General features: G+C 38.9%; 1 protein-coding gene across 1 annotated transcript in view; it reads left to right on the top strand.

Annotated features, from left to right (window-relative positions):
- Positions 1 to 25,287, top strand: part of DPP6 (dipeptidyl peptidase like 6) — a gene marked incomplete at both ends in the record, with an annotated part of 418,985 nt that overhangs the window by 267,698 nt on the left and 126,000 nt on the right. The window contains 2 exons of the mRNA XM_082328177.1: positions 3,540 to 3,634; positions 6,335 to 6,409. Coding sequence (XP_082184303.1) covers positions 3,540 to 3,634; positions 6,335 to 6,409 — 170 coding nt within the window. The remainder of the gene's footprint in view (positions 1 to 3,539; positions 3,635 to 6,334; positions 6,410 to 25,287) is intronic.

Below are 25,287 nucleotides of genomic sequence, written 5' to 3'. Positions count from 1 at the left end.
AATGAGATGCAGTGATGACCTTTATCAGCTGCGGTGACAGCTATAAATCAGGCTGCAAATTCTCATCAGCTTGCTGGACAGAATTCATTACAGACAGAGGTTGCTGCATTGCTTTTTGTCTTTGATTGAGGTATGTCCCATTTAAATAAATGCTCTTGCACTGGAACGAATCACACATTTCAAAATAGAAGTCCAAGAATATTATTCATTGATTCTTTTGAGGACTAAGATAATATGACTTACAGACCAGCTAAACCTCACAGTGTTTTGCTTGGAATATAATGCAGATCAATTTGTTCTTCTCTTAAGCAGACCAATTTTCTGTTCATTAATTCAGACGCTGTGTTGATGGCTTGTATTGAATATAATAGCAAGATTTACAGCCCTAACAAATCAGCGCTGCTTCATTTGTTCTTCCTTATTCATACCAGAAGTACATGCAGCAGATTAGCACCCGATTTTAAACTTGTTACACTTTAACAAATAACGGGAAAGTCTGTCATCTCCTACTTCCAGCTATGGAGCAACTTTTATGTAATCATCTTGAAGTTTCACAGTTTATTAAAGTGTTATGTTTTTTTTAAGCATAGGGAGCAATAAAAGTTTAGTAGCAACGTCATTGTGGGCAGTAATGTAACTTCCATCCGTTCATGCATTGCTCAAGAAACAGCTGCCAAATATTAACAGCCCCACAGACTCATTAGATTAATAAGCTACTTTACCTGTGTACTGAACTTTGAGCTGAGTTTCATCACTAGTTTTTTCTGTAATTAGGAAATATCCTGAGAGGCTTACAATTATCCAAATGCTTTGCTGGCCATATTTAAAATGTGATTTTTCTGTCTAGAACTTAGTATGTAATTGGAAAACATTCTGTGTTGTTGACATAGGGTGATTATTAAAGCAGTAATCTTTTTCAAAATGTCTGATAATTAGGTAATATTTTGCCTCTCAGCTTAGTTATACTTGTTATTTCTGGAATACCTGAAAATAAAAATTTGGACTGTGTACTTTCCTGATGTAACAAATGATGCTTCAGCCTTGACGGCCTAAGGACATAAATGGGCAAGGTGTGTAGGGAGCATTAATACCTTTTATTGTATCACCTCCTGAATTGTTGACATAAAGGTACTTCTTCAGTATCTGGACACAGAAGCTGGAAGTTGAAGTTGTAATTAATCGGTGCTGGATCAGACCCCAGAGATCGTCTCTTCTGGTGTCTGGCCCAGGACGAGAGCAAATACTTAGGGAAGATTTTTAAAAGTGAGTGAATTTCTCAAGGTGATAATTCAGGATATGCTTCTAGTCCCTCGCAATCTCAGGTTCAAGGGCTTTCTGAAAAACATCTCCCCTCAAGACCCATAATCTGGGATGGATTTTTCTTCCATTTTTCGAATTCTTGTTTGGACCCAAATGCAATCCTGGCACCCACTTTACTCGAGGACTGCGACTTCACAGCTTATTTACCTTCTGCATGAAGAAATATTCCCTTTTGTTGGTTTTGAACCTGTCACTGGCTGGTGTCGTGTAGTGCCTCCCAATATTTATTTTGGAAAAGGCAGGGAATGAGCATTCGTTACTTATCTTCTCCATGCTCCTTATGACTTTTTTGACTTCTGTCTTAATTCTGTTCAATCAGTTCTTTTCTGGGTTGAAGAATCTTTGTTCAGTCATAAATCGTATGAAGCAATATTTTAAAGTCCTGAATATAATCAGGCATGCTTATGAAAATGCCATGCTCTTGGACAACACTCCGGAACTAATGACAAAATTTTAATACTGTCAAATCCAAACAGGAGCTCTCGTCATGATTCAGGTCTCAAATGCAAGTCTTAATCTAATTCAGATCCTGCATTTTTTTATTCAGGACTGAAGGTGTTGATAAAATTTATTCCATAATTAAAAGAAAGAGATGCTTTGAGAACTTTGAGGGCTGCTGCTGTGATTTGGACACTAAGAATCTTAAGTCTCTAAAATCTTTTTGTTTGGAGAGGATCATCTGTCTTGCAGCAACAGTTTGGCCTCACAGAATCTGATTCATCCCAATCTCAGGAAAGATTTTTTCTTCCTACACTTAGATGTAAAACTGTGATATGTAGGAGATGACTGTTTTTATTGATAATAAGTAGAGTGTAGCAGCTTTTCGTCTGTGCTTTCAGAGCATTTTACAAAGATGATTAATGACTGTGATGAGGATTGTCATCACCAGTTTAGAAATTAAAAAAGACGGAAACATGGATAAGGAGGGCGTATGCTAGGTCTGTACCCCAAAACTTTGAAGAACTTGGTCTCTGGACCCAGTGTTGTCTTCAACAGGTTACCCCGAGCTGGGCAGTGCACATCTCTTTGTGGTTACAATGAGTTGGGTCCGCACTTTTATGAATCTGTTAGGATTTAAACTCTTCTTTGACTCATCCCAGGACAACCCATGGGTAATATTTAATGATTCACATGTCCCTAACACTTGTGGGATGTACCATGGTAGCCACCCTGGGGTAGCCACAGTGAGGGTAGGCAAATGAGGAATTGCTTCCCTGGCTGAAACTGGAGGCAGAAGTTCAGCAGGATCCATCAGTTCTCAATCTCAGTTTAGCCAGGTTACAAAAAAACAGTAACCCTTCTGTGTCAAGAAGAGCTCCTGAAGCTTTTAATGGCAATGTGCTTGGGACTTATGACTTATATTTTACGTTTTATCTGTGGGGCAGTGCATGGAAGCACTGATCAGACTTGAACTTCAGTTTATGACATCTGACAAGATCACAAGCCTTTATTGTTGTAATGTTTTTTCCTCCTGAACCTTTGATCAGCCACCCAACCCTCATTTAGAGTCTCTTTCATACCTCTACTCCAGCCTTTCTGTCAAGTAGGTTTTGAGCTTTCAGCTGGAGATTATCTCCTGCCTGTGCAGCAGCTACCATGGGGCATTTTTGTCCTTGTCCAGATGTCCTGAGTGCTGGGGTAATCCCAAAGTGCAATAGGAACAAGCTGATTTGTCTTGTTCAATGTGAAAATGGTGATTTCTTCATATGCATCTACTTCTGGTATTAATTTGCAGGACAAATGGCAGAGCTGGAAGATTGCACAATATTAGGTTCAAGAGTCTGCTTTGTTAGAGGGTGATTTGCCTTTAACTTTCAGAGACTTTCTAGGCATCTGGCTTATTAAACTCCTGCAGAGACTGAGGATCTCAGAAACCTTTAAGCATAAGGAATGTTTTTCGACCTTGTTTTTTTCTACACTAACAATATAGCAAGCTGGGTGTGTACATTCAAAACAGGTCACCCTCTTGCATTGAGGTCTGGGAAAATGTGGCAGAACAAACATGTGGCAGAATGAACATGCAACAAAAACTAACCATGTTGTTTAATGACTAACCTGGAAGCCACTTTAACATCACAGCAACGACTGCGTTAAAAAAAATAATCTATCTTCTTTAGAGGGAAGTTCCCATCCTACTTTTGGTTCAAGCCCATAATTAGGTTCTACACAAACAGACAATCTCAGATTTCCTTAATGTTCTTTTCTTTTCCTCCTTGCAGATAATGAATTCATTTATAGAAACCAGAATGGCACAGTGATTCTGAGGAATGTCGAAACTAACAATTCAACAATATTAATAGAAAACAAAAAAATTGTAAGTATTTTCTATAACGAGTAGGAGAATTTCACAGTTCTCTTGCAGTTAGATCAGTAAAGCAGAAAATGACTTGGGTTTCAACTTCGTGTATTGTCAAGGAGAAGCAATACACCAGTAAACTATGGGCTACGCGATAACTGATAATGTGAAATTGAACTCCAGCTTTTGTTATTATTCTGCAAGCTCAGTTTCTTTCATACTACAGGAAAGTATCATATAGATATTTGAAGCTAGTCTTGCATATCATAGATAATTGAAAGCTGCATAATTCTTGGTTTTGCATGCTTAATAGAAGAGACAATTGATACAATTTACTGTCTGTTGGTAGCATTCTTCACATTTCTCCATGCAAATACTTATTTTTTAATTTGTGGATTTGCTGATTTTTCTTGCCTAATGGTTGAAATGTAATTTCAGTGTTGTTAATGAATGGTGTTGATGAATGCAAGTGGAGTTGCATATGAGAGAAGCCCTAACAAATTAGTGGGAAAAGAAGTTAGTAGGTGGCTATTAAAGCGAATGAAAAGAAAATAAATTCACAGCTGATACAGAGTATTATTTATAATGATGAAAGTGTTTTGTAGCATTGTTTTTTGTAGCAGACGAAGCCAGCATTGTGGCAGAAGTTAGTACATTAAATGTCAGAGTGTTTTCAGTATTTCCTGTAAGAAATTAATTTCTGAAGTAAGATACCCTTATGTTTGCTCCAACAATGAGATATGAATCACATCGTCCTGGTAAAATTGTCACTTATGCAGTACCTGCCTAAGATTTTGATTAACTTGAGGTGTTTTTATTGTACAATATCATTGCAAAACTACAAAAGCAGAGGATGGCTAACAGAGACTTATCTTAACAGCCCAAGATCTGCAGAAAACAGCTCTAGAAACTCAAAAGCTAAAAGTAAATCTACAAGAAAACTATAAAACCACATTCCAGGTTGATTTTATTTTGCAGTATGAGTATATGACTCATACAAAGCTCAAGTACAGTATTAATTCTTTTTTAATGAGACAAAGAATTTATCAATGAATTATTATTACAGGACCTAGCCTTAAACTTGACATGCTGCCATTTAACCTTCAACCTTTGCTACATCACATCAGCAATCCTCTTTTACCAGAGTGTAACGCCTTTCTTTATAATTCTGCTAAAGGTAAAGGAATGAGCTGACTTCCTTTAATGTCAAGGTCTGTTGAAGTCAAACTGCTTCCATTTGGCCTCTGTTTATTCCTCTGGTTTGTAATTTTTGCCATTTGTAAGAAAAGCACAGTGTTACAAGATAATCTTACTTTTTTGTGCCATGGCCTCGCCACTGCCTGTGCTACCGTTGCTCCTCTGCCCTCTTGGTAAATAAATCTTCAGAACATCACCTCCACGTTAATCCAAAAAGTCCTGATACAAGAGCCGCTATTACAACTCATCCAGGAATGTTGTCTTTGTCCTCTTCCTTCCAAGCCCTGGGTCAGAAAAACTTTTGCTACCTTGGCATGTTTTCCTTTCTCCATGTTATTACTATAACAGTAAATAAAATCTGCCTTCACACTGACACTGCTGGTTCTCATGCTCCCCTGGCACCCTCCATCCTGATCCATGCTAGCCCGTCAATGCATTAGGTTGCCCAGAGAGGTGGTAGATGCCCCATCCTTGGAAACATTCAAGGTCAGGTTGGACAGGGCTCTGAGCAACCTGATCTAGTGGAAGATGTCCCTGCTCATTGCAGGGGGAGTGGACTAAAGGTCCCTTCCAACACAAACCATTCTATGATTCTATATGATCATTCCCCTCTGCCTTTGGCTGTCCCCTGGGTTCCCCACGCACCGCCTCCAGCCTCACTGGCCTTGGTGAGGACTCTCCCAGTGGGATGCTGTGCATTTTCCTGAAGCCCAAATTCCCCCTTCCCGTTTGGTGCTCAGGAATCTCTCTAGGACTTGCATCTAATTTGTTAGGTGGGAGGATGAGATTTAAAAGGCAGTGGATGAGAGGCGTCTCTCTTCGACCTTGGTGCGCCAGCAATGTATTATATTGAAACACACTGGAAAGAAGGGATGTCTGCACTATACAAATGATAAGTGGAGCAGGGAAAAGGTAATTCCTGACAAGTCTGAGGTATTTTGGCATTTCTTCTTGTTAATAAGACCTACAGCGCAGCTTTTTGCAGAACCCAGGTCAGGGTGCACCTGGAAAGCTGTATCACCACAGCATCCCAAAGACTTTTTTAACTGGGGAAAATGGGATAGTTTTCCTCAGTGTTGTCTTAATTGAGATAGGTAATGGTGTCTCTTTATAATAATTTGACCCAGCAGGTATTTACTGTTTGTTATCTCCAGCACTTTGGCCAGTGACTGCAGGGGATGAGAGGGAATTAATAAATTGACATTTATCAGGGTTTTTTACTACCTGCTGCCCACAGCTGCCCCACCAGCCACTGTGCAGTAGGTTTGTAAGGAAAATTCTGATTTTTTGAGATAGCTGCCTGGTCTGAGTCACAATGCAGTTATGCTTTCTCTTATGGGAGCATATATGTGCCCACATAACATTTCTGGTTTTTGAAAAGAGATGCGATATATTGTTTTTCAAGACACTTAGTCTGGCAGTATTCTTCATCATTAGAAACATGGTCATAACAATTAGTTCCAGATGTTATTGGCTTGAAAACTGAAAACCACTTATTTCAATGTCTGATTTATTTTCTAGGTCTCCTTAAAGGCTATTCGATATGAAGTGTCACCTGACCGGGAATATGCACTTTTTGCTTTTAATGTTGAACCAGTAAGTAAATAGATTCGATTTCAAAATATACAGCCAGTGGTGGGCTTTTTTTTTTTTTTTCTCACTTCTATGCCAGTAAGATGATATTTTAAATTAATTGCTTCCTATGAAACAAAGAAAGAAACCCCCCCCACTTAGATGCTCTGAGAGCATGTCATACTGCCATCTAGTAGAGGAGAAAGGTATAAATTACACCGTAGAGGCAACACTGTCATTGCCAGGATTTTATAGTCTTTGGGAGGGGGATTGTAAGGACATGTCTTTGCTACAAGGATTTCTATTCCTCTTCTGTGTAATTTTTTTTCCGTGGTGCCTTTTTCAGTCACACTATAAATTTCTTCCCAAGAACAAAAAGCAACTGTCAATGTCTCCCACAACTGAAATAATACATTAATTATGGTGTCACTGTTCCCAGCGCTGCAGTTAGGGTTGAGCTATCACTTTCATTATAAATCCTTTTCTTCAGAGGGTTAGGTATAAATCATTCATAAGAAATCACCGTTGGCTTACTACTAAGTTTTAGATTAGGGTGAATTTTCTACGAAACTTAAAAAGAGAAAAGTGTAATGAGTCATTTTTAAATGATGACTAGATAATCAGACACATGGGAAGCAGTTCTTGGGCATGAATAATATTTATTTTCTTTTTAAATTTTGCTGGTATAAGACCTGAAATGTTTGAATGATAGCTGTGCTTTACTACTCTGATAAACTATAAGCCCCATGCATTTTGTTTCCATAATCTAGAATTGCACCAATTCCTCAAAATGAAAATAATTCATTCACCAGCAACTGTAATTCTTCTTCCATAAAATAACTCTCATTTCAGCTGCTAACCGAAGGAAATTTGTTGGTCCTTTAGGTAGTAGAGGTTGTGGCTCTGTTGCTCATCTGATTTCTCTGCTGTCATCTTTGGAGTTATTTCTGACTCACAGTGGTATAAAAGTCAGGAGAACCATGCCTGGTGTTAGAAAAAGTTCAAATAAAACTGTATCAGAAACTTTAGGAGTAATTCATAAAGCCTTTTTGCTGGAAAATCATTGTTGTTGCAGCTTCACTTACCCGAAGCTTAGCAGAGTTCTAGACAGAGATGGATGTGGAAATGTTAAGTTAAACCTAAATATGGGGAAGATAGTCTAACGGCCACTGAGCAATGAAAGCCTTTGCCTGAAAGCCCCCCTGCCTTGTGTGCCAGAGGTGTTTTGCAAAATTCAGTGCTTTTAGTGGAGATTGGCCTTTGGCTGTAGAAGCCCTGTGCTGACACTGCTCAGATGCATTGTGCAAGCTGGAAGACCCCCAAGTAGAGAGAGCTTCCTCAGTTCCTCTGGGAACGAGAGAAAAATTCCTGTAACAAGAAAAATTATAACGAGAGAAAAAATTTCATTCCTAAAAAGCAGTAGTAAGAAATTCCCTTTTCATTCTCAACCTTTACACATCAAAAGGTTTGCACATTCAGAATACCTGCAAGAAGCAGAGGCTTTTGCAGCCCAACTTTGCATTCCGTCTGCTTGAGGAAGCACCCTGCAGGAGGAGCACTTAATGCAGGCAATGGAGGAAGAGGAGGATGGGGATGGAAAGGGATGGGCTGGACACATTTCCTCCACATCCTCCTCTCTACATTTCAGTGCTTGCAGATCTGTGGTTTTGGGCTGCAGGCAAAACACTGGGGTTTTGGTGCTTTAGATGCCTGGCTGGAGAAGAGAGAGCAGCACACAACCAGGTGCTCCCTTCCTCCAACCATGTCTTCTTTCAGAAAGGAAAACCCAAGGTGGTAAGCTGGAAACGTCACCTTTGGGATGATTTCAGGATGTGACTAGATATATATTTGGTGTAAGAGAGCATTGCAAATTGTTCAAGTGTTCATATAGGAGATTATGATAGCAAGAGTTCCTGAAATAGTCTTTTGAAACAAAACAAAACTAAACGCCCTCCTTTTTCCTCTAAGATCCATGCTTATAAAGGATAAAAAGATATTATTTTTGAAGAAGCATACTAATAGAGGGGTGGTAAAATTCACTCTTGAATATTGCATCCTTAAGCCATGATGGATGGCTCTTTGTTTATTAAAGTTGCAATAACTGTTAAATTACTTATTCAGCTTTCTTCTCATTTGGTATGCAGACTGTGCCTACAAATAATTGCATGTTAGTTAGCTTTTTACATTTTCTGCATTTCAAACTGTATTCTTGGACAAAATTCAAATTACGCTGTTTTCTGTGACACAAGAAATTGATTAGCAAAGCCTTGGGCAGTTGTCCTTGTTGCAAAGTCAAAAGGAAATGTCAGGAAATGTATTGGCAAAGGACATTTGTTTAAAGTTTAATTCTACAAATACTTTCAAAAAAGATACGTCTTGAAACTATTGTGTACTTATTTTATAGGTGTCAGAAAGTGTTGCTTTATTTCTTGCCATTTAAAAGTGTGGTGCTGCCTTTTAATTATTTGTGAGTAGAGATGTTTTCTTCATTTTTTTACAAAATACAGTTGTGCTGTATTTACATATGTGTATAATATCTTAATATACATCATATGAATTAATCATTTATCTGAATTCTAATATGAATGGATTCAGCCTCTATTTTTAATACCGGCTAGGAATAAACATCAAAATAGAAAAGCATAGTGTGTCACTCCAATGAAGTGAAATACTTTGAAGAAAAATGCTACAAAGTCATTTCCTGCCAGTAATAGCTTCCTTCTAAGTTTTTTCTATTTATTTGCACAGAAGCATCTCTGCTCAGTGTTGGGTCTGGGTAACGGCAGTGACACCCACATTGGAATAACACAGCCCTGAACTGGTAGACACCTATTTTGCAAAGATATTGAGGCAACTAATATGTGTTTTCCTGTTGTATCACTTCATCATCTTAGAGGATGATGAATTAAAGCGTGTTCCTTAAAATATATTTCTCCCAGAGAGCTTGGCAGGCGGTTCTGAGACTGGCGTGGGTACATTGTGGCTAGTCGGGCTGTCAGGTTTCATTCTAAATGCTTTTTTGCAGTGCTTATATTTACAGAAGTTTAATCTTTCAGGCAGCAATATTCTGGGTAAGCCTTGTGCTAATAGGGAGCTTTTCTAACCTTGAACACAGAAGATTTGTTCTTTTTCTGGAAAGGTCATAGGGAAGGCACCAGGCTTCTTTGTCTCTAAAATACTCTTGCAATTTTTCTGTTGTTTGTTTGTTTTTTGTCCCTTTACACTAGAGCAAGGTCCAACCTGAGGTTGAAACCACAGGGTGAAGTTTTGGGAAAGCGCTGGGGAATAAATACACCCATAGAGAAACTTTGATTTCAAATAATCCTTCCCCAAAACAAGTGTGTGGGGCTGTGGCTATAGAGTTCGGTAACCCCAAAATGCATAGGCAAATCGGGGTTTAGCCACAACACCTCAGCAGAAAGGGTGCAGAGGGTCAAGGCTGTCCCTGGTGGTATCACGTCAAAGCCACTGTTGCCCAACACGTGGACCCACCAGCACTGCTGGATGAGCCCCATGCTCCCTGCACACCCTCTGGGGAGACACAGAGGTCTCTGGTGTTTGGCCTGGAATCACATCTGTGGGTCCCTGTTGTCTCCAAAAGGGATTTCCTAAATAGCCAAGTGAAAAACCACCTCTTAAGTTCAATAGCATTTCTGTGACTGGGAGAGCGGTGGGGTAAGAATAATGACGAGTACCCAAACCCCATGGATTTGTGTAGCTTTCTGTGATTGTCGGAGTTAACCAGTGGAGTTTGTGTAATGGTGATAACAGAAATAGAGGAAAGCAAATGAGAAGAAAAGTGATTTTCTTGGGTGACATGATGAGACATTAAATAGAGAATATTTAATTGCCTTTGTTATGAATAGCTGTCGTAATGCAAGAGAGGAAATAAAGTGGCCGAGATTCTTCTTAAAGCTATTTGTTCTTCATTTCCAATTTACCAGTCCATTACTGTGTTTGAGCTAGTTACGAGCAATTATACACAGGAAATCCTGGCTGATTAATACGGACCAAACTGCTAAGTCTTCTGAACAACAATTAGGGCTTAGAGACTTTTATAGCTGATACAACAGACGCTATTACTTATTTTGCAGTTAAAGGAATGCATTTTTATAATGCTGAAAGCTGCAAAGAATTAATCATCGTTGTAATCAGAGCAGGCCCAACTATTTTTCTTAGAGTAGTTTATGTGGTGAGTTTAGTATTTCTTTCCTCCCTGCCTGTTGCCATAGAACTCATGGGAGTCGTAGGCCCAAAAACACTCAGAAAGACCCAGTCCAAACCCTGGTCTTTGTATTTAGAGCATGAATGAAGTGAAAAAGCATTATTTATAGAAAGCAGCACATTATTATTGGTGGTGTTACTATTTTTTACTATTTGTCCAAGTCTGGTTATTACGTGGAATGAACAGGTTTTTGTGCTTATGGCTCCAATTACAACTTCATACAGCTTTAATTAGTTGTGTAAAAATTAAAATAATATAACGCTTGTTATTTCCAAAACACTAATGGGTATAAATATTAATGAATCCTCACAACATCCCTTTGAGTTAGGTGAGCACTATTATTATGATAAATATGCCTCTGAAAATTAGACACTGTCATAACTATCATCAGGAATACGACTAATATTGTAGCTATGATATTTATTACTTAATTGAAATGAATTTACCAGTGCTAGAAATAGGTTTGCATAAACCTGTTTTCTTTCTGTGGCGATAAATATATTTCAAATTTACTTTTTTCATTCCCACACAATGTTCTTTTCAGGAATAATGAACATTTCTGGTGGTTACACTATGTAAATTGTGCACAGTTAGAACATTTGTACCATAACATAATGCTTCCTGGGGTTTAGTGATTTGTTTAATTTTTGGTGTTTGTTTAATTTTTGGTTTTTTATTGAATTTTTGAGTGGAGCATTTTGAAGGAAAAAGCTTATGTTTATAGTTTTCATATCCTGTTTTTCATATGAATGAAGTTTTGAATCTTTGTTGCTCATAGACCAGGACTCCTATTCTATTGTAAAGCTGCACAATATAAGGCCAGTGTTGACTGTCATCAAAGGCTAGTGGCTAAAACTATTTTCCCAACATTTTCAAGCCTAAAGCACTGTAACTTTGTTTACTTATGAGAATTAGTTACCCGTTTTTAGGATAAATAACCACCATAGTTTCACTTCCTACATAGAAAGAAGAAAAAAAAATCTGTCCTAATAATGTAAATTTTATATTAGTTAAAATGTTTTCCTGTTATTACATCTCTGCGAGTGTGTATCTTCAAGCAAAATATCTTCTCTTTTCTTGATTCACCAGAGTTGTTCAGTTCTTCTGTAATGAGCAGAAGTCAAGCCATTAGTGAATGAGTGGAAACACATAGACCAGCCACTCATCAAATATGTTATGATTTGCTAAATCTTGGGTCTTTTTCATGAAAACAACAACTTCAGTTCCTTCCCATAGAATAAATATTACTAATACCATTCAGCGAATATTTAATATTTCAGTGCAATGCTCACAACTTCTGAAAATTGCACCATTTTTATGAGCATGCCTGTGTGGGGTTTTAGCTAGGTGATTCTGAGGCACCAGGGCTGAAAGTGGGGCCTACCTTTTTTGTCCTTCTTCTTACATATTCTTACGTCATGTTTTGAGCCATATTATTTCAACAAGATCAGTAGAGTAAATATTCTCATTTAATAATGTGCTTTTTATCCTGTTTGTAGTGATAAGGAGAACAGAAGTGCTCCAGCTGCATTTACATAACAAAAGCTAAGGCTTGTGTGTCCAGAAGTGTTGTATTAACAAGAAAGTACCGAGAACATAGGGAAGGTTAATTTTCTGGCTGACAGTTTACTTTGGATTTGAAGCTGAAGCAGAAGCTATTATTTGAAAAAAAATTAGAGGCAATAATTTATTTTAAAAGGAGAGTGTTGTGGGTTTTCTTTAATTATGAATCTGGTCGACTTAAAATACCCTTTGTGAAAGACTGCCTATCTTTTCTAATCTCAGAACCACCATGAATAAATTTCCTAATCTGCTGTTTTCAATGCGGGCTGAACAGCAACAAGATAGACAAAAGAGGATTTTCAAAGGCATTAGAGAAGGTTGATTCAAAAACATTTCTACACTTCCGTTTGCTTTTCTGTCAGACCTGGAGGTGTGCAGCTCACCCAGGACACCAGCACTTTGCAGTCACCTTGCATTAAATAAACCAAAGCTGCTAATAAAGAAAGTCTGTGCAACTGGGAGATTTTCCTACCAATGAATTTCAGTTCAGGCAGAAGTAGCAATATCTCTGTCAGACATACCGACATACCGAGTTTTTCTGTTGTGTGTTGGTATCAGTAATTGGTTCAGCCTAATTAATATTTGATATCTGCAGTGGCACAGAGAGAGAGGGAAGTTTGCCACACAACTCTAGAGGGATTTATGGGTTTTCAAAACTCTATTACAGTGTTGTGCAAACACTGTCTTCTCAGGTGTCCTCAGTTGTGCCTTTGACAGCAGAGCCCTCTCAATCATCATTTTTCTTCTGCTGCGCATGCTTACAAAATTAAAAATTCTTGCAATGGGAGGGTGGATACCCATTTTAATTGAGTAAAAGTTATCAGGTGGTGGGAATATTTGTTCTTACTGCTCAGCAGTCATCACTCTGTCCAATTTCTTTCACGTTGTGCATTTAGAATGGAAATTTTTGGATGCAGGAACAGGACAGTGGAGCAATAATTGGTGACAAGTTTAATCCTACACCTCTCTTTTGAAGGAGAAACTACAGAAACTGATTTCATGTTGGTAACTTTCAGGACCAATTTTGGACTAACACAGGGGAAGAAAAGAGGTTAAACCTATTCTTTATTTTATTTGTTTTGGTGGATCCTCATGGTTCATTTCAAATCCCTACTAAGCTCCAGCAGAACATGTGTTCCTTTATGTAGCCTTATTCTTTGCTCTTAGCAGCAATCCTTCTAATTTGGCACATCCCAGTTTAATTACAGAAAAATTTCCAGCTTAAACAAAAGGGTAGAGTGGGGTTAGGCACTCAAATACATGAACTGCAGGGACATTTTGGTAGTTAAGTTCCTTGGGCCATGGGGCAAGGGCTTAAAATTAAGGGTCTATCATTGTAACCCTGGGTACAAGCAGCAACAAAAAATGTGGAGTGAAACGACATATCACAAATCTGCATACTTTTTCTTTGTTTTCCATTCTTAATAAAGGGGAAATGATTGGTACTGAATCTCAGCAAAGAGGAATGGGTGGGCGGAGCCTTCCTGTGTTTATTGTCCATGGAAAAAGGTGTTTGCACACCATAAATGCACCCCATTATTGAGGGATGTTTTCTTCAGGAAGTTGGTGCTTATGAAATGATGATCTAGATACATTCTTAAAACACGCTATGATGTGTTTGCCTGAGCTGAGAGGCAAAGCACTGCCCAGCAGGTCTTCCTGCAGTCTTCAGTCCCCACATTCCAGTTTTGCTAATGCATGCTTCCTCTATAGCAATGGTTTCAGTAAAACTGCACCAAATATCAATTTCTTGCTGAGTCTCCATTCCAGGGAGTGTTGTTTAGTGTGATTATTGCAACAAAATACTAACTGCGTGAAATGGAGCGCATTAAAAACTGAGTATGCTGACTTCAGCTGCTGTGCCACCTCTGAGCTTTAACTATTTTCGATTAAAAACAAAGGATTAAACTTTTGCGGTTCATCTAATAATGTAGATAAATGGAGTTAGGACTAAACTTTAAGCCTCCTGATTTGAGCTGGGAAACTTCAACACAAATTGCACAGACATGACTGAATGCAAAATAGTATTTCAGGCTAAGTTGGACAGCTTTGCTTATGTAGCAGAGGCCAGCAAACTGTATCCTACCTTTATTTGCAGATACAGATATACATCAGTAAACTGAAAAGCAAATCCACAGTTCCAGGGAAGAGTAATATCAAAAGTCAGAAATAATTAGCCTGTCATGCAAGAGTACGTAGGTATATTACGTATCAGTATCAGCCATCAGCAGTCTTCCTCTGTAAATATTTTCTTTAGCAAATGAGATTTTCATCAAACAGAGAAGGGAAAATAAAACGACTCAAGGCAAAACACAATGATACAAAAATAACCAATTTTTCTTTGCTTGGATAATATTAGATTTTTCATTCTTCTTCCTTTTCTGGGTGTATAGATGATCTAACTTGAACAGACAGACTGGTAGAGATTAATTTTCTAACAAAATTCACAAAACATCTTAAAAATAACCTGCAATTTATTTTTTAATAAAACATAGGTAAGGTAATTCTACAGGGTCTCTTAGATAGTCAAAGTGAGATAGACAGTCAGCAGTAAAATCATTGCAGTTTTCTTTCTTGCACTCCCATGGGGATTCATCTTAGTGAAACACAGGGGAAGCTTCTCTGCTTTAAGAGGAATGAAATAAATGCAGCTATATAAAAAATATTGAAGAAAAAATAGAACTTAATAAAGAACTAGGTTTCTTGCAACATACAGAAGCTTCAAAATTACGTTAGAGGTGAGTTCCTGGTTTTAGCATAATTTTCCTTCCTAAATTTTTAGGGACGATAAAAATCCCATTTTGTGCTGGATTGTGATAAGCATAGATAGTTGTTTCAAAATGTTAAGGAGATAAATATATTAAGAATAAGATGCAAAATGGGAAGGCATAAGAAAGCAAAATGAGAAAGAATTTAATTCTGGTGTCTATGTAGAAACATAGGAAGCAGTCCCAGCCTGCAGAAGTTTCTAATCTAATTCCTCTGATTTCCAGTCTATTTATTTATTTTTAATCTCTGAAATAGGAAAAAAAATATACTTAGTGCCCTCTTCTGGAAAACCAGATCTTACTATGCAGAGCACCCCAATGAAATTCGTGCACTCAGAAATGCAAATCTTCTGATGCAAATGTTCTCCTCTGTAGCTGAGTTACATGCCTAAATCCAAGGAGCATGTGGCTCTGTGTTTACCCTGAACAAGTGCCTTTTATCTCTTTAACTGCCCGCAGAACTCTGTTTTTATCAGGGCTATGTTAAAACCAATAATTTATGTTCCTCCTTGGGCAGCTAATGACCCAGATTTGGAAATGGAATCTTCTATTCTCTTTTCTTTTATTCTCTGCTCAAAAAAGCTCTTTCTTGAAAAGAGAAATAAAAAATATGACTTTAGTCAGGTCCTTAAAAGCACGAGTCCTCAGATTTTTATGTGCAAGAGTGGAAGAGTACTCGTACAGCGATGCTGTTGATGGTGGTGCTGCGCAGGGTTGTGCAGCAGGCAAGGAACAGGGGATCCACTGTGCTTCTTCCTGTCCTGTTTGCTCTCCTCCCACTTTTTGAAGAGATGCCCATCATCACCACAGTCCATTTACCCCTTGGAAGATGTCCACAGCATCACAAGGATGACAGATAAAAAGCCCCGCTGTCTCATACGTAATTTCAGTTTATTTTTCCGTATGTCAGAAAATAGAAATGTCACCTCCAGTGAATTAGATCCACATGTACATCGAGATACAGCTCAGAGTCTTCTGATCTCGTATAGAACTAGAAAATGAATCTTTCACAGACCAGAGAGAGCATTTTGGGACCAAGGTCCCTGGCATATATCTGAATGCTTTTATTCTCCTTTCACATCCACTTCGGTGCTGTTAAACTTCTGCTCTCCAATGCTTTTTGAACGTCTCATCTTTCTTGTCTTGGATTCCTTTCTTTGAGTCTTCTAAGAGTGCCCTGAGCCTATGACCATCATTTCAATGACAGTGCTAACCTCTCTGTATTTTTCACCCTCTCAACTGCTATAGTAGAAAAAGCGATTTTGATATGCTAACAGTAAATTTTAATAGAAAGAACATATGCTGTGGTTCTGTAGTTGCTAATTTCTGCCGCTAAAGTGAATTATTTAAAACTTAATAAATTAATTAGATATACTAAGCATTCAGCCCATTTTCATGGCTTGGTTCTCACGTAATTGGTACAAAGCTGCACCATTTGGATTGTAAACTTCACAAAAAAGAGGTTTTTAGAATCTTTCCACATCCAGTCTACCCAGCTCAAGAAACATTTCATTTAAAGAAGGCATTATCTACCGTTTCATTAAAAGCATTGATTATTAAGCATTGATTTCTCATGCTGTCCTTCAGCCCTCAGACTTGTAACTCCAAAGTCAATGAAGGTGAGCGTCAGTCAAGCAAATGTAGATGTGAACATTGTAAATTCCCCATCTGCGTCAGCTACCCTGGGCTGCCTTTATAATCAGTGTACTCCAGGGTGTAAATCTGAGGCTAAAATAGACACCAAAGACTGGTCAGAGGAATCATACCCCAAACAGGCTTTTGACACCATTGTCTGGGAAGAGGATGTTGCTACATGAGGCTGTAGGTGCAAAAAGGGTAAATGCTTGTAAAGAAAGACTGGAGAGGTCAATGGCAGGGACATCCCTCAAGGTAGACAGCTGCAAAGAGAGTGGCTCCAAGCTGCAAACTGTGAGAGCCTGGGAAAGTATTTTGGGGAAAGATGACTACAAATAACCTAACTCTAGTTTTCTTTCTGAATCGGCTTTGGGCTGCTGTCCGAGCCAGGACAGTGAACTGGATGGACTTGGGGTCTGACCCAATACAGATATTATTATGACCATAGATATTACAAGAGAATCACAGTTGTGTGTTTTGTGTGTGTTTGTATGGATCTGAAGGTTTTCTGTGTTTCCTAGGTTTGGGATAATTGTTGTCTCCTAAAACTTTTATTTGGCCCTAGGCTACTTTTGTACTCTTATCCTTATGACAAAATAGTGCAAAGTTTTTTGTTTATCTTTTACTTCTTTTACTTAGATATATTGTATGGTATGTTAGAATCGCAACATTAACTTTGTACTAGATAATTTAATTCTCATTTCCAAGTTTCTGAACAGGACTATAAAACAGGCAAGTGCAGTGCTTGGAGAATTTCCATCCAGTCTTACACTACACCTGCTGCAGAGTGGGAGGGGAACCTGGGAGTTTATACCATGTGATGTGAATACCGATAAAAGTTTAAAAACAAGATCAACAACAAAATGAGTTCATTATTCTTAAACCTCACTCGTAATTCTTAATAACTTGATTGCAGATGTTTCCCAATAACCTGAGCAACAACAACAAAAGGCTGGTGCAAAAATCCTACCGAGTGTTTTGCAGCTGCCATTTTATTTACCAGTTAAAAATGGAACAGTCATCCTTTAAGCCAGTGACTGCGAGTGCTTGCTGGTGCTGCTGATGCCAGTGGAGCGCTGTGAGGGACAGGTGGCTCGGGAGCAAAAGGAGGCTTTTGTAATTGCTTGGCAGGGCAGAGCTGTATTAGAGTGCAGCAGCAGTTGGCAGATTGGATTAACGCTCTCCTAGGGGTGAGATCTGGCACACGAGCTGTATGTTAATACCTGTAGCCTAAGTTGGTTCTGGAGCTGCGTTTGGAACAAAAAGAGCATCCGCTTTACCTTCACCATGTCACAGAGTCATAAGTCCTAAAGCCAGCCTTGAAATTCCCTTTCGGCATCATCAGCAGTATAAGGCTCTCAAAAGTGTAATTTGGAAACAAATCTTTTAATAAAGAATTATTATCATGAAACAACTGAGATAGATAATCAGTTTGTGGAACATGAAGTAACAATATTATCTAACAACACTGCAGTCCATCTATTACTGTAGTGGTTGTTGCCATCAGACTTTATTGATGGTTATTTTGCAAACTAGAGACAACACTATTTGCAAAGGAGTAATTCCTTGGCTTCGCTGGTTCAGAGACCTCTGGTTTGGTGGTAGATCAGCTTCTGGAAAATCAGCTTCTAATCCCAGCACTCCCCTGTATGTTTGTGGGAGAGATTTACATATTAACCATGCTTGTTGCCTGCAGCGCATGACCCAATTATTATCGGCTTGAGCTTGAGTTACAAATACTTCTAAAATGCAAGTCCCCGTGGCATGAATGTGCTGTCCCTTCCTGATGTCATCTTGTGAGATTGTTGCTGCTCCGAGGAAGCCTCTCCAGTGTGGGTGGCAGGGCATTCACAGCACTGCATGACTGGAGAGCTGTTCTGGTTGTCCTCTACACACCAAGGACATGCTTATAGAGAAAGACTCCTTCAGGCTCGTATTGCAATGATTCAATTTTCAGTCTTAAAGATTAAATTGTTAAAAGATTTAAAAAACAGAGCCATGCAAAGACTCTTCCTGATGACCCACTGCCTCTTGCATTCTTCCACTCTCTATCCCTTGTACATAGCATTTTATTCCCTTCTTCCAAATCAATTGCTAAAATTTCTTCCTGATTCTGAGGATACCCAATCACTGATCCTTGATTTCCTACAACATTGGGTAGCAGTGGATCAGCTCCATATTCACACTGGTGTGGCTGAGATGAGGCACTGACCCATTGGGTCTCTCTGACACATTGACCGCTTGGTGTTGGCTGTGTCATTTCACCCAGGCACTGTTATGCTGCTGGGTTGGGATCCTCCCCTCCTCTTTGCAAGAAAAATGGTTTCCTCCCGTAACTCAACTGTAATACATGCATTCCCCAGGTATATATCTTGCTCCTGTTGCCCAAACATTAGTTAGTTCCTCTGGAATACAGAGACAATTATAGCAAAGGAAACCAGTGGCCAAATACTCCCTGTGTCTATTGATCCAGAGACCCCTTCTTATCACCTTTCCTGCTCAAACCTATATCCCCCCATTTCCTCTTTCTTGAGCTCCCCAGACCATCCTGGAGTGGCACAGCACTCTCAGTGTGCGCTTTCTGTGGCTGTAACCACATTACACATGTGGCTGAGCAGCTGAATACGGTGCAGTGGGTAAGAGCATCCCAAATCAGGTGTTTGATGACAGCTGTGGGATATTAGGCTGCCAGCTGAACCAATGCACAGAAAATGCTCATCGATAGCATTTCATTATGGTTTTCCTAATTTATTAGAGGCAGAAAGAGAAAGGGGCAGTGTTCCTTGGGGGGCTGTAGAAACAGTTTTGCACATGGCATGAGACTGTATTAGAGGTACATTACTTGGGATGTGATAAAGTATAAAGGGATAATTCAATGTAGAGACAAAAGAGAAATTGCTGTCTCAGAAGAAAACAAAATAGGTCAGTATCACAATGAATTTGAAAGGTGAGAATGTTGAAAAGACCTCAAATTATATGGCTTTATTGATTTGTTTGATTCTTGCAAGCAATTGAGCTTCACTGAGTGTAGGGTACAAAATACCAGTATGGATTTTGGTGTGGGTTTTTTTATTACAGTGACACAAAAGGAATAGATAGAATGTGGTTTTTCAGAGAATCTAATTCCAGGCTGGTTACTATGGGGTACCTATTAGCAATAAAATGGTGGTAATACTTTGCTAAAATAGAATCATAGAATCATAGAATCGTCAAGGTTGGAAAAGACCCTTAAGATCATCGAGTCCAACCGTTAACTTATCACTGCCAAGTCCACCACTAAAGCATGTCCTCAAGCACCACCTCTACCCGTCTTTTAAATACCTCTAGGGATGGAGACTCAACCACTTCCCTGGAACAGCTGGGCTAGGGAGAATACTGCTGACCAGTCTGTCTCCACTGACAGAAAAAAATGAAAAGACGATTACCTAACTGCCCACAAACCATGCCTCAGCCAGAGGTAACCCCTTGTGCTCTAAATCACAAATACATGGGAGAATGAAAGATCAGGAATTGAACAAAACATTACAAAGAAGTTGGTGGTCAGTTACAGGAATGGATTTTTTACCCCTTTGGAGAACCGGTTCAACATGTAATGGGAAAAGAAGGATTTCTTCTCAGCAGAACAGAAGGGTTCAAGTTATTCATCAGTTTTCAGGTTGTACAGCCCCAACAAAACCAATAATATCATAAAGAATTTCGATCAAGGCAAGTGATGTCAACTCATTAAGTGAAAATTTAGTCTTTAATGTTGACTTTCATCCAAAATACAGAAAATTCTGCAAACAGGTACAGTAACCTGCTTTAATTCTCCACAGAATACCATAAAGAAGTATGGCAGTGAGGTATTTTTAGTCAGAGAATTATGCTTTTCTGTACTGGAAGATTTGTATGAATGACATAGTTATCCTGTAAAGATAACACAGTATTTGCTTATTGGTGACTGACCAATTGAAGAATCAATGTGAGAGTGTGGTAGTGACTTGGGTCATCCTTTACTGTCCATGGTATGTGCATGTAGTAGAAGGAAACACAACGACTGGCTAATGTTTGCTTGTGATTTTCCTTCTGAACTTATTTTTCATTCCCTTTCATGCCATCGTTAGATAACAGGGTACCAAATACGTGAGCTGTTTGCCAATGCAGAGCAGCAGCCTTCCTGTATTCTACTTCATTCTCTTTTCCCTCTTAATTTGTCAACTTCAGAGCCTGGTTAAATATCACAGATATTAAAGGCCAAATGGCAAATCATCTTTTACCTGCATATTTTGCATCACAGCATGAGTTACCATTTAAGGGTGCCAGGACCATTTTGAAAGGTAGAGTATGTAATTATGTCAAATGTTTGGGATTATTCAATCGGTTTGACATTCATATGTGCATTTGGGGATTTGTCTGCTCATAGCACAAGTAGGAAAATGGGCTATATAATCTACTTCCAGCAAATGTCTTTTTAGAGACTCTTCATGGGAAACCCTTTTAATGGCTATGGCAGTTCCTGTTCCACTGGCCTCATGTGCTGTATTTTTACTGTCTTACCATAGAGTATAAAAGGGAATAGATTATAAAGACAATATGGGTCTGTAAGAATCCTGAGGGGATCTATTATTTGGAGATATACTTTATTGTTACAGGATAAAAAGTGATTTGTTTTACCCAGATAACTACTGAGTGCTTTATGATTAATTACATTAAAATATATTCTTGCTGTTTTCAGGCTTTAGCCAACCGTTGTACAGTTTTATTTCTGACGACTGTTTAGAGTGTTTGTTTTTATTTGGGGGTACTGGGATGACTTTTTGGATGAAATGTGCGATTCCTGAAAAAGAAGAAAGACACTAAATACTAGAAATTTTATATTAAGCCTTGCAAACTGCTTTATAAAACAGTTGCACTTCTCCTCTGCCCTGTATCTATTCCCTTTCAAACTCTAAGTTTTATTGGATTTTTGTGAGTTTTCTAGATAATTCTTTAATGTAAATAACACTACTGAATGAAGGACCAGGTGGCTCTATGGAGTAATTTAGAAAACAGATGCAAAGGATGTTTTATTCCTGTATTTATCAAGTACGTAATAATCATGAGATCATGGAGCCAGTCCACCTGGGTTTAATCTCAGATCTGCAAACTGTTTAATATGCTGAGTGGTAAGACCCCAGATTAGCTGTTTTGATAGAACAGCCTGTTGGAAGATGAGAGGATTGGGCTGATTTGGGGAGTCTTCTAAGGGCTTTTTCCTCCCTTCTTTGCTTGTAAACCTCCTTGAAAGAAAGTCTGCATGTGCCTCTTGCTTGTATTGATTCAGCACCTTGTCATATGAACATAAAAGAAAGCCTTTCAATAAATGCTGATTATTGCTGGTGCTAGCATGGTATCAGCCCACAAAGTGTGACAGAAACCAGCACAGAAGATGGAAGTGTAAACTAAACTCTTCTTTTTTTTCTGATGCTAGTGATAAATCCTCAGCAGGTAGTGTAATCTTTCATACCAGCCAAAATATGCTGAAAACACATTTGACAATCTCCTTCTAAAAGTTCCCTAATTTCCATCTAAAACCTTTTCCTAATCCTTTATGAGTTGCACGGGCAGTACCAAATTGAAAATAATGGTGACAGTTTCAAACTTTTGACAAGAAGTTAATGAAGGCAAAGGCTTCATGTGTCCAGCTTGTGTCCATGTGACAAACCAGGTGAGATGTAGGGAGGTAACCAGGATCCTGCCTGTCTTTTGGACTTATGTCAAGTATTTGTGCAGTTGGTTTCAGGCCAGAACAAGAGCTATGGATTCTAATTTAAAGTATATGAATAGTCACAATGAATAAATGAGTCGAAATTCATTCTATTCTTAAATAATGTATATTTTCTATTTAAGTAAGCCCTGCTGGACTAGGACCTGTATGCTTGGAGATGAAGCCAGTGCTTTCAAGGAAAAGTTACTCTACCATTCACATCATACTTTGCTCTACAGTGATGCAGCACAAAAACTGCTTCTTCCATTTTGTTTCTGTAGCTTGTAGGAACCACAGTTTACTTGTTATTTTGGAATTTGGTGGCGGGGGAGAGGCGGATGCTATTCTCTGCTGCTATATGTGCTTCAGTGTTTACATTCCCGCTGTCATCTGGTCAGGTCCAGGTTTCTTTTGTTGATTACACAAAATGAGGCCAGTGGCTTCACAACAAAGTGTTGTCATATATAATTAGTCCTGTATTTTTCTGAATTTTAGAGAGATAATTGCCTTTCCAAGACTTAAGTAGAAACACATAGACCCATCTCTTAGACTCTTTATGATTTCAGTGTAAACATGCACATGTTGCAGAGCATAATATAGATTGAAAGTAAGCAAGATCTGTGCAGTGACCTGGGAGGAGAAGCCCAGTGGGAGAGTGTTTCTGGCACCGTGTTTTTAATATAATGACTTTTACAGCACTCATTGGTCACAGCTGGTATGGGAGCTTTTGTGACCTGATTTTGGTAACACCTAGAACCCTTCAGAGCAGTCTCAAACCTGTTCTAACTTACGTTGGCGGGATGACTTGGCACACAGGGTCTACAGAGCAAAATGGTTGCCAAAAACTCTGCTACCTTTAAATATGCCTCTCTGCTGAGAGGAGCTGTGTGCTTCTGGGATCCAGCCAAAAATCAGGGCTGAGAGCATCAAATCAGTGCAATGGCTTTTACCACACCCCTTGGATAGAGAAGGGGAACACAGAGAGTTAATACAGTTATTTTTGTTGGCTAAGCCTCAGAAACAGAGAAGTTAGTTAAACTAAATGAATACTAACTTTTAAGCACTGTCCAGTCTCTGAGGCTTAGCTTTGGATTTCAGAAGAATGCTTATCTCTTTCCTGTACTTTTCCCTGGTGTGGGGTTTTCCTACTGGTAAGTGAATAGCCTAATTCAGCTTGACCCCAGCAGAAATTTTAGTTGAGATATTAAGCAGACGGAGTCATCCTCTCAAAAAGTTGAAATAACTTCATTTGTTTTGCATATCTAAGAGGAAAGCAGCCATTTAATTTCTCAGAAAGACATCAGGTGATGTTTCTCTTGGATTCCTGTCTGCTTAGGAAGGTTGCTCGCAGTGTGTTTTCCAAACAGGTTTGAAATAGTAGGGATTAGAAGGACTTTTCAGCTGCATGCGCTCTTGTCCTTAAGAACTATAATAATAATAAATGTCTGACCCTGAAATCTTTGCTCATACAAGTAGTTGTTGTTATATGAGCAAACCTACGGATTTTAAGGATTTATTTGAGAAAGGATTTCTCCTGTGAATGAACTCTGCCAGCTGCAAGCCTTTGAAGACTACATGCTACAGGCACAGCTGATGTGAGATATTTTAGTTTGGCCAAAGACCCAAGAGGATGACAGATGTTGTTGAGAAAATAAAGGAGTTGTTTGAGAGTCCCACAACTTTTGTTTTCCCCACTCCCAAACTCTCAGCAAAGAAAATATTTTACCTCAGACTCCATTAATGGCTCTAAGACAGCTCTAAACTCTCTAGCATTGCTGTGGGGACTGTACCACGAGCAGGGACATCAGCAGATGTCCTGCTCAAAACTTCCCTGCCTGTTTCTTTTCCCTCCAGCCTGGCACATTTCTCTATTTTCCCCTAAAAGCATCTGTTCATACTCATTTTGGGGGCTGGCTTCTGCCTCTGATAGCTGACAACACAGCATGGCTTGTTAGCTTGAACACCAGTCCTTGCCTCAAATCACAATTTATATATCTACATCATTTTCTACATCCTACTGCCAGGATATTTGAAGACAAAAGTTGCTCAGTATTTAATGGCAATGTATTATTAGGTTTTTCAGCTCTGTAGACAAATTTAGTCTTCCAGTGCATTTTCTTTAAGGAATTTTAGCAGTTTTAGAATTTCACCAAAGCTGGAATGAAATCTAAGGCCACATGCATCAGCCAGGTCTCCAGTGTCAGCATTATCAGATTCAAGAGCTCTTTGGTATGATTGGATCTAGATGAGATAATGGTAATTTATTTGACATCATCTGAAACAGGTGGATCTAAATGAGACAGCTGTACTAAAATAAATGCTAGCTTGCAGTGAATTTTCTTGTGTTCCTAGACCTTCCATGATATCAATACATCAGAGACTCACCTTGCTGGAGGAGTCTATGTATCTGAATGCCTAAAAGGAGATATGATTTTGTGACGAAACCTGATGATGTCCTTGTAATGAAGGGAGTGAATTGCACAGGGGAAGAAGGGAATCACATCAATCTGGCATCAGTCTCTGCATTTCATAGGGAGAAATCCAGTGCTTTCACCTCTATACTCCGGTGGTAGCTTTATTTCAGGGGGTTCATGCAGTAGTGTAAGGATTTAGTGTTTGGATTCAAATTGTAATGAAGTTTGTTTTAACAGCTACAGGATGATGTGCCTTGTGTTTATCTGCCTCTCTACTGAGCCCCCGAAAGATGTAAGACTGTTATAGATGCCACTATGCAGGCTTGCCCTCGAGAGTGATGGGTAGTAAGTCACACTTACTTGTCTGTGATGCTAGTGATGTGCTTGGGGTGGCCACTGTTGAGGCTGGCAGCACCATCCAGGATATCTCATGGTTTCTTGGCATAAGTAAAAAATCTTAATTGTGCAAAACCAGAGGTGCCTAGGAAAAATAATTTTGATCAGACAAACTTGATTGGTGAAGCAAGTATTCAAGAAGTTCCTCCTTTGTCCTCTGGGTCAGGATGCTTTAT

Source organism: Platalea leucorodia (assembly GCF_965183815.1).
Source record: "Platalea leucorodia genome assembly, chromosome: 1".
Taxonomy (NCBI): Eukaryota; Metazoa; Chordata; class Aves; order Pelecaniformes; family Threskiornithidae; genus Platalea; species Platalea leucorodia.
This window is presented reverse-complemented; position numbering and strand designations above follow the sequence as displayed.